Raw genomic sequence first — 10232 nt, forward strand, 5'->3', positions numbered from 1 at the left:
ATATAATAATCACATCAACCACTTGTACCCATGACTGCAGTCTACTGCTGTTCTAGTCCATAGGGATAAACCTGCGGATGGGCTGGGAGGGGGTTGATGGCACAGTGCTAGTAGCCTTTTTTATTTATTCATTTATTTTTAAATCAGCTATTTATTTATTCTATGTAGAAAATTACACAAAGGGAGACAATGCACTGCAGTAAAACACAAACATCAGTTGGTTATAAACCTGTTTGGTATTCTTTAACAACCCTGGAGATACACTTACACTCCAAACAGGGGACTGTCCGGAGCATTACCCAGTGCTCTGAGGTTGTTTTGGCCTCCTGTGAACAGCTACCTCGGGGCAGTGATTTAAAGCAGGAGTGGGGAAAATCTCAGAGCCACACGCCAGGCGCACTGCTTCACCCGCGGTCACAGCGGCAGTCACCTGTGCGCACCCCAAGGACGAGCACAGCTGAGGCGCGCAGCCAGCCTCTCTGCCTCCGGCTGCCTGATTCGTTACTCTTAGCGCTTGATGAATTGATCGGAGTAAAGGTCATTTAAAAATAACAAAAATAAAACGCTAAAAAATAAGTGTGGGTAATGCATGAAGAAAACACTTGGTCTGCGTGTATATAGCTTGTTATTTTTTTATTTTTTTATTTGAAGTTTTTAAGTTTTAACTTCTGTTTAAAAGGTGCGCTTTAATCGTCCTGCATGTCAGTGTCTCAGCATGCATGTCAGCATGTGTGTGCGCTATCATTTCTGCAACTCTGCTGAGTTTTGAGTTTTTGCATTGCCCTGAACACCTGAATAAATGAATTAACTTGAAAACTAAAAATTCCAGTTTATGGGTTGTCTCTATAGCTGCACAATGGTGCTGAAAATACCATATAAAATGAAATATGTTAATAATACATATAAATTCACAAATGATTATGTAGATCTTTGGCTTAAGGATGGAGACTGCGTGTGCGTCACTAAAATGCAACTCATTCTCTCTCTCTCTCTTTTTATTTTTTTTTAACTACTAGACATCCAATAATCTCAGTAAAGCGATTTTTCTTTCCTGCCTCAATAATCACGGCAGCCTGGGTATTGTGAAGACTAAATAACGCGCAGGGTAAAAGCAGCAAATGACCGGCTTGTCCTGCTTATGTTAATTATACAGGTTATATAGAAAAATGACTGAGTCACGTTTACACCCAAAGGAGCTGCTCAGTCACAGAAATCCATGCCATGAAGCTTCCAGAGCATTTTTTTCCCTTCTTTTTTTTTTTTTAGATAAAACAAATAATGTTACTTATTTCTTTTACTCACTGTGCGCGCTCGGCTCTCGGTGGCCCCGCTGCGTAACCTTACGGGGTCTGCCACTTCACGGCGGAGTTGCTGTGGCTCCTGGACGCTTCCAGTTAGCAGTAACACCGCTTACAGCTGATCGCGGAATAACTAGGAGCGAACACATTTCATCAACTGACTCGTTGCAAAGGTGGGATCCTGCTACAGAACCACGCTCAACTCAGCAAGACCTTCAGAAAGACGCATTCTTCCACAAATGTCTAGAAAAGTTTGATGATGATAGAATATTTCCCAAAACAAAACAAAAAATTATTGCTAATAATAAACGAATACCAGTAATTAATGTCAGTTATAATTAAAATATAACCTGAATGTCTTACTCCGCGAGTTTGTTGGGTTTTTTCTCTTTTGTAGAATTTTACATCTGTGCTTTTACTCATCTACAAAGCTACGGAGTTTAGACTGAAACTGATCACCCTGAGGTGAGGTTAAAGGATTTTTGAATGTCTTTAGACAGGTCTGATTCTCTAGTTGTTTTCAGTACTTGTTTATAGCTGCCATAATATTTCATTGCGAAGAATTTAACATATAATATCTTTGAGACAAACAGTGGGTGTCAAGAAATGACAGCAGTCATGTTTTAAAACTATAAACCATCACATACAACGACAGTTATCAGCATAAACAGACACACTGGATTTATATAATGCATTGTGCTAAACTAGCTCTCCATTAATCCTTTGTGAATTTATAAGCTATATTCAAACCAAATTAAAATCAGTGCAGAGATACACATAAAAGTGTTGAAGTTTTTTCTTATGTAATTGTTCTTTTGTTCTTGCACATTTTACAGCTTTTACAGCAGAATGCATGCTGTTGTATCCAGAATGATATTTGCCTTCTTTTAAATAAACAGAGCCTTCACGGAAAACCACTGGGCCCACTGTTGCCTCACAGCAGGGGGGTCCTGGGTTTGAACCCTGGCACCCTTTCTGTGTGGACCTTGCACTGACAAAAAAAATTGCTAAGTTAATGTTGACTGTCTGAACCGAATACATTCTTGTCAAAGAGATTGTTGATCTCAAGAGTTCCACTTTCTGGTTAAATAAAGGTCGATGCCTAAAAATGTACACGTTAGCTATGCTCTGTGCTTTAATGCACCTTCCATCATGGATGCTGGCTATTGAACTGCACTGATAACAAGTCAGATGTTCTTCTCCTCTTTTGCACAGAGAATTAAAGGTTGATGTTATATATATATATATATATATATATATATATATATATAAAAGGACTTTTATATTATGATTGATCAGATCTTATTACAGTTTTCCTCTTCTTCTCTCTTTTAAATTGTTGTTGCACTGTATGATTTTAACCTGTATTGAGAAAGAATTGTGCTAATGTAACTACTTCCACTAGAGAACCATGTGTGTTTTCTGTACACTGCAGCCTGAAGACACAGAAATCATAGACATGGGCTGTTTATTTATTTAAAATCTTCTGCTCCAATTTTCTTTTTCTTTTTTTAATGTTTTCCTGATATGAAATGTCAAAATTGCATAAAATTGTAATTTTTAAAAAATATTATATATATTTTTGTATAGAGAGCTCATGTTAATTTGAAAAAGTCATACTTTATTTTAGTATTCTGAAAGATTTCTGTACCCATTTTTTTAAAATGACCTCTGAGACTTATGTACCTTTAGCATAACCATACATTTAATTTTTATTCAAACTGCAATCCCGTAATTCCCCCTGTAGATTTTTCTTCCAGTATTACGTTACATCAATTATAAAGAAAGTAATAAAAGGTTGCATGTGTCTCTTGTGGAAATAAACAGAAAACCTGCAATAATGCAATAATCAATAGTCATAATCGTAGCATTAAGATTGCAGTGAATCGCTCCCCTATGCTGTAATGCACTTTTTTACTGTTTCATTTTTTAGAGGCTCTGCAATTTAAATGACTAATAAGCTGATCAGATGGCTGTTTGTGGAGCTCGCTGTAGGCATTGTTATCAAACTAAGACTCTTTTCCATTAGTTGAACAACCTGTAGGCTGATCAGCTGCTTGGCTGGCTTTAATCACGTCGTCATTGTGTGCAAACTCACTCATGGCATTTATGTTCAAAGACAGATCTGCATTTCATTCAATTTAAAAATAAAAATTATTCCAGCTCTGCTAAAAACATTACCTCACACTGGTCATGGTGGAAGGTCCCATCACTTTGCAATTTGATAATGGATGTGTGATGGGATTTGGATATAGGACCCACAGATAAAAAAACTAAGGGGGACTTGATGGAGCCGGTCTCACACACCGAGACATTGATTCTGCTCCAGGAACAGATAACCACTAAAACGTCGACGCCTGTATCAGATAGCTCACAGAGACTTCAAAGTTGCATTGTGTTTTAATAATGCATACTACAGATCTTGGCACTTTGCTCTCTGGCACCGCATATCTTGATTTTAGAAAAATCAATAAAATCTAGCTGCGGAAAAAGTGTCCAAACACTTAGGCAAACATTTGAGGGGGGATGCATAGTAAGTGCAGGAGGTAATATGGGATTTAGTTTAAAGACAGAAAAGAGAGTTTGACACATAAAGGTTAAAGGTCACTGCATCCAAGGCCTGGACATGTTAAACAATCTGCCCCCCTCTCCCCACCACACACACACCCACACACACACCAATTACTGAGGCTACTGTTGGACCAGGACAATTAATCAAGAAGGTCCTCTTTGTTTTTCCTCTTGTGATAACAGCTCAACTGGTGCTTTGCATATGAAGAGCAAAGCAAAGACACTGACAGACAAGCTTCAACTCAGTCCTATTTTACAATTGGACAAAAAAAAAGTGTTTGTTCTTTTTAAGATTGTTAATGTTTTGATTAATCATCAGGAGACTGTTTAAAACTAATCACATGACTCCCTGCTGCCATATTTAGATTAAAGACGAGTGGCTTCTAAAGTGGCCTCCTTTAAGTGAAAATATAACACTTTATCCTTCTGATGCACATTTCACTGAGCCACATTACTGGAATGAAACCACAGAGCACTAACACAAATAAAATATAACACTAACACAGTAAAAATATATGCAAAAACACAAACTAATACATAATAAAATATATAACTGTGTATAGATATAGAAATATGTGCACAGAAAAGTTGCTGGCTAATCTTCGCGCTCTATCTTGCTCTGTATGTTTTCTGTTTCTTGGCCAGCCATCATGTGCCGACAAAACACAAACAATCACATGCAGGTCGTATTTTAATTAACTGGTTTCGACGATCAATCAACTTAGGTGATAATGGGTACGAGGGTGGGGCCGGAGTCAAGGGGTGGGGGTACTTCGAGTTAGCCATCCAGCTGTTGTGATGTCACCGGGATCCCCTGTGGAGCCCTCAGGTGACAGCCCATAAAAGGTGACCAGAGGTAAACAGGGGACACTCAGAGACACTTCGAGGGAAAGACGAGCGACCTCCATTCTCAACTGCTGTACATCCAGAGATCCATTCTAGCTGCTGCCATGTGGAAGGACTCAAATGGTAAGAGCTGCTCTCCAGATTTGAAAACTTAGAAAAACTAAACTGTGTGTTTTCAGGTTTTTCAGCAAAAAGCACTGTTTTGCATGCTCAGTCATCCAGGTTGACAATTTTTAAAATCCCAGAAAGTTGAATCTGTTCATTGGGACGCAGCGTTTCTCATCCAAGTGATGTCTGGAGACTGAAAGAGTCACTTAGATGAGTGAAGAAACATTTGTCCTGCTGGAAACACTGCACCCGGATGAACAGTCAGCTTCCTGGGATACTGCACAGTGACTCACTCCAACAAGATCACAAGAAAGCTATTAGCTGGATTACCACATTTTACATCTTTATGTAGCTGCTAAGATAGTACAGCAAGAAAATTGGTCTTACATCCCGTCTGATCTGATGGAAAAATCTGCTTTTGCTCCTTTCCACAGATGACGCCAATCCTGTGGCCTTCGACAACGGCTCATCTCGCACTGCCAGTCGCAGGAAGAGGACCAGCTTCTCCAAAGAACACGTGGAGCTGCTGCGCGCCACCTTCGAGACTGACCCATACCCTGGAATCACCATCAGAGAGAACCTGTCCCAGACCACAGGCCTGCCCGAGTCCCGCATCCAGGTAAATATTTGTTGATGGAGCAAGAAAGATATAAAGATGAAATAAATACAGTTTGTAAGTTTAGATTAGGTTAGGATTTCATTTTTGTTTAATAAAATAACAATAATTATGACATTATTTGACCTGCAAGCTGGTTAAAGACCCTCATGGACTTTGTACGTCTTCCGCTGTTGCTGTGCGGGGACTTGATACCGCAGTCACTGTATGTCTTTATCTGTTGAGATAACACCAGCTGTTTTTATCAGGAGCTTATTTGAGGGAAGAGACACACTGACAGCTGATAGCTTCTGCTTAAAAGAGAAAGATGATTATTAACACAGCAGAATGGAGTGCTTTAGCTGTAGCTCACGTATTTTTCCTTCATTTCCCGTCCAGGTGTGGTTTCAGAACCGAAGAGCTCGCACCCTAAAATCAAAAGGATCCAGCAAAGACCAGTGCCAGTCTCAGATCCCAGCGGACAGTTCACAGGCTCACCACCACACACAGGCCTTCGCACCTCAAATGCAGCAGGTGTTTAACAATGGACAGTTTCCTCCTGCCTTCAATGCCACCGGAGCGTATGGACAGTGTGGAGCCGCGTATGGGATTCAACCAGGAAGCTCAATGGGCAATAACCCCAGCTCAGGCCTGTGGGAATACATGCCTCAGCCAGGCTGCCAAAACTCCACTGGGGTTCCTGCATGGCATCAGCCTCCCATGGAGATGGTAAGCTACAACTCAAGCTCCAGCCAGGCCGCCTCCATGTACCCAAGTTCAGACATACATGAGCTCCTTCAAATATTCAAAGCAGACACTCCTGATTCTGGATTCTTCAACAGCAGCCCAACGGATTGTCTGGAAGTTCCGAGTTCGCAGATGGGGAGTATTCCGACTCCAGCACCTCTTGAGTACGGCAGGGATGCAGGACATCCGCCAGTGGTCCAGGATAGCTCACTGCCAGTGCTGTCATTGCAAGATATCATATGGGAGCTGAATGAGGAATGGATGGGAGGAAATGGACTGGACAACGGAGTCACTGGAGAGGAGCCCCCTTACTACTGATGGCTATGATGAGTATTTTTAATGGCTCAAGTGTTTAACGTAGGATCAATAGTTTCAAAATATTTTTTAAAAAGCCACGTTTTTGCAGTATTTACTGCACATTTTTTGATTTTTTTTTTGATTTTCTTCAAGTTTACTTAAAAAAAAAATATATATATATATATGTAAAAAAAAAAAGAACTAAACAAAAATCAATAGTTATATTGCATAATAGTGTTTTCTTGGCTTCCCCTTTCCAAGAATGTACTCTCAGCTAATTCATGACCAGAGATTTGGCTCTGCTCACATCTGCACAGCCGCTGCTGTCCAGATGTGACAGATTTGGTTTGAAGCTGGGGAGGAAACTAGGTCACATTCTACAGCCAGTAGATGGTGCCTGTGAGTTGTAAATATGAGAAAAAGGGGATTTTCTTTGTGTGCAGAAACATTATGGAGCGTAATATAAAAACGTGTTAAATCCCAATGAATGCTGAAATTACATGTAATCTGTAATAAGACTTTATTTAAAAAATAATTACAACAAAAATAATCTATAGATGATTATTGTATAATGTTTCCATTTTGATTGATTAATTGTAAGGATCTGATAACAGAGGATGTTGTTTGCTGTAAAGATTCTGAAGCTCTGTGAGGTTAATTATTGTTTTGGGAAATGAAGATGTTGATATAATATATTTGATTCTGTTAAGCTTTGTTCTTATGTTACATGGCTGATATATAGTGTGTGATAATATAGAATATAGAGAATATACAACTATGATTATGATTCTGTTATTATGTTCGCATGTTTTGCCAATAAAGTTTATTCTAAATGAACGTTCACATTGCCTCCATGACTCATAACTTACAGCATAGTACTGTGACATCATGGTATCCTGATACAGTGATTCTTGTTCTGTAATTTCTACTTTGTTAGTATTTTTTTTTTTTGCCTTGAATTCAGTTTAGTTTTAGTTTATTCGTTTTTTTTTTAAATTTTATATTAGTTTAGTTTTTCAAGTTCAAGTTGAACAAAGATGTTTTTTTCACAGCTAGTTTTAGTTTTCAGTTTAGTTCCTGTTAACTATAGTGAGCGGGTAAAAATATCCACCCAGTTATTTGGTTTTTATTACAGGCTTTTATATTTATCAGCTCTCTGCCTGTGCTGCCTTTCATTTCTCTTTTTTTCACCTGTGAGTGTCTTCTTGTTCATGGCAAGGAGGTTAACTTCTTTTCTACTTTAATATTTTATATGTGATACAAGCAACCATGAAGCGCTGAGTCTGGTGACGAAATCGATTTACATGGCTGCATTTTTTTTGACAAAAACACAGATATTTGTCGATTATTGCATCACAAGAGGAGATTAGTGTGACCACTTCAGTCTAAAACACAATCAACCCATTTTTCCAGAGTTATGGTGTTGAAGAGGTGAGAGAGAAGTATTTATTTATTTATTTATTTTGCAAAACATGATGTCAGTGAACTTTAACTCCGACCACCAGTTTTCCGTCAGGTCATCCTTGAATCCAAGTGAAAATTTGTGTCAGATTGCCAGAATTTAGATTAATGCAGCTTTATTTTACTGTACAAAAAATATTCAAACATAAAGGCACTAACGACCAAAAACTAGAAGCTATAAACAAGGAAATAAAGCTAGGAAACTGGAAAACAAAGACTGGAACAGAGAGCTAGGAATTACCACAAGCATGGAGGAAATCACACAGTTATGTGGGACAAAACAACAAGAAGCAGAGGAAGACAACGGGCTTAAATACACAGAGGGGTAACGAGGGAAGTGGAAACACAGCTGGAACAGATCTAACATACTGAGACGGGGAGGAAGCAAAACTGAATGCACTGAACACGGGGCAAGCAACTATCAAAATAAAACAGGAAATATGAGACACACAACAAGAAGCCAACTGACTGAACACAGAGAGGAGAGGGAGCGAGAGACACGACTGGAACACAGATGAATAAACACGGAGACAGAACTTATCATACACGATAGACATGACAGATCAAATACAGGGAACGCAGGAAGAAGACAGAGAGGCATCAAAGGGGGAAATGCAAAAGGAACTAAACGATCTAATCAGAACTCGTAAGCACAAGAAAACTAAAAAATAAATCACTCAGGGAAAATAACTAAACTCACAATATAATTTCAATATTTACATTCTGATGATGTAGAAGTGTATGAATCAAATATGATGGTGGTTAAACGTAGTACTGTTAAGTGCTATAAATATGCAATATTCCAAATCGCCAACAGGGGGCGACTCCTGTGATTTCAAAAAGGAGTGTTTATACAGAAGTCTTTGGGGTAATTGTCTGCAGATCTGTGATGAGTTGATGGGCTTTATCTCTAGTTTCACATCTATTGAATACAACATGAAGTTTATTTTGTAAATTATGTTCCCTGTTAGAGCCAATCCGGTCTTTAAGTGATGACATATGAACCCTGCTTCCGGGTCCAAACTACTCTGCATTTATTAAGGCTGTTGTGTTTTTAACATGTTTGAATGCTTTGTATGGTGTTCTGTTTAATCTGAACAAGCCCCTAAAAGAAGTCAGTGATCACTGTCGGCCTCTCTCGGTTTTTATTAGCACTATTCATTTTAAAGCTAAAACCATATGAATGTGACTACAGCCCATTAAACTAGCAAGCGAACTCCCTGCTAGCTTCTAACACCGTCAAAATTCTGTTTTCATGGATGCCTGGAGGTTAAACTTAATTGTTACACCTGGTAGAGAAGCAACACGGATCATTTGATTAAAGATGAAAGAATCTGGACAGTTTGTAACTCTCAGCGATGCCGCAGTGTTTGTTTGACGTTGGGACCTGAAGCAGAGTTTTGGCCCAGAATTGACTAATGATGTCAGACTTAAAGACTGGATAAGGACAATAGAGCAGGGCATGCTTGTGGTTGGGTCTTCTCTGTAATTTATACACCACATCCCGTGGTGTATCCCTCAGTTTTGGAGTTTTTGGAGACAGCAAAATTGCTCCGCTTGAAACTTCACATTGGGTAATCACTAATGGGTGAAGTTATGGTAGCTACATCCATATACAGGGTTACACCAGAAACCTCTGGATGTTGCAGTAATATTTAATGTTGACAGCTGAACCCTGGGGGACCAATGCTGGCTACACTGTGAACTGTGCACTATGGATGTCGTTCTCCTGATCGGATGCGTTGGCTAGATATTTGAACTTTGTGGACTCACTGGGGGATTTGAGGGAGACCTCTCTCATCACCCGTGTTAATCATAGATATGTAAGTAAGATCATGTTGACGGGCTGTAAGCTATCTGAAATTTCTTTTCTTACATTTTGTTTGTTGGTCTGTAGGAACAGTCCATAGTGCCACATTTTATATTTTCACAAAGAGCCACTCTGTTTACTTTCCCCGAGCACCAGTGACCCTAAAAGCCAAGGTTAACCTGTCAGGTCAAGATAAATTTAATTTCATCATTTTATATTCTCTGCATGAATGTCCTGTGACTTCCTCCGACCTGATGACCTGTACACATGTTTCCTTATCAAACACGCCAAGGAAAAAGCCCAGGATAGTACACAGGATGTCAGGCTCGAGGCTTTGCACTGTTTTTCCTGCAACAGTGAAACGTGCGTATATTGTTTGTACTGTTTTGGCCTCCTGCCTTCATCCTTAAGATGAGAGGAAGGGAGTTGTCCTTTTGTTAGAGTCTGGCGTGGGTTCCTGTCCCTTAGGATAAAAAAGAGACACACAATAGGCTAAGAC

The 10232-nt window shown here is 39.3% G+C and overlaps 1 protein-coding gene across 1 annotated transcript; it reads left to right on the top strand.

Annotated features, from left to right (window-relative positions):
• Nucleotides 1–4641: 4641 nt before the first annotated feature.
• On the top strand, nt 4642–6591 carry LOC146695905 (uncharacterized). Its single transcript, XM_085476752.1, has 3 exons — nt 4642–4838; nt 5258–5442; nt 5818–6591. The coding sequence occupies exons 1-3, from the start codon at nt 4820–4822 to the stop codon at nt 6481–6483; spliced, it is 870 nt and encodes a 289-aa protein (XP_085332878.1). The 5' UTR covers nt 4642–4819; the 3' UTR covers nt 6484–6591.
• The last annotated feature ends 3641 nt before the right edge of the window (nt 6592–10232 follow it).

This window comes from Copadichromis virginalis, linkage group LG13 (genome assembly GCF_057382275.1).
Source record: "Copadichromis virginalis isolate Kocher_CV1m ecotype Utaka linkage group LG13, C_Virginalis_male_GT1.1, whole genome shotgun sequence".
In the NCBI taxonomy this organism is placed as follows: domain Eukaryota; kingdom Metazoa; phylum Chordata; class Actinopteri; order Cichliformes; family Cichlidae; genus Copadichromis; species Copadichromis virginalis.

Bases quoted from the DNA above. Each gene is read 5' to 3' on its own strand.
- LOC146695905 (XM_085476752.1), top strand. The intron at 5,443-5,817 runs GTAAATATTTGT...TTTCCCGTCCAG, and splicing joins TGCCCGAGTCCCGCATCCAG to GTGTGGTTTCAGAACCGAAG.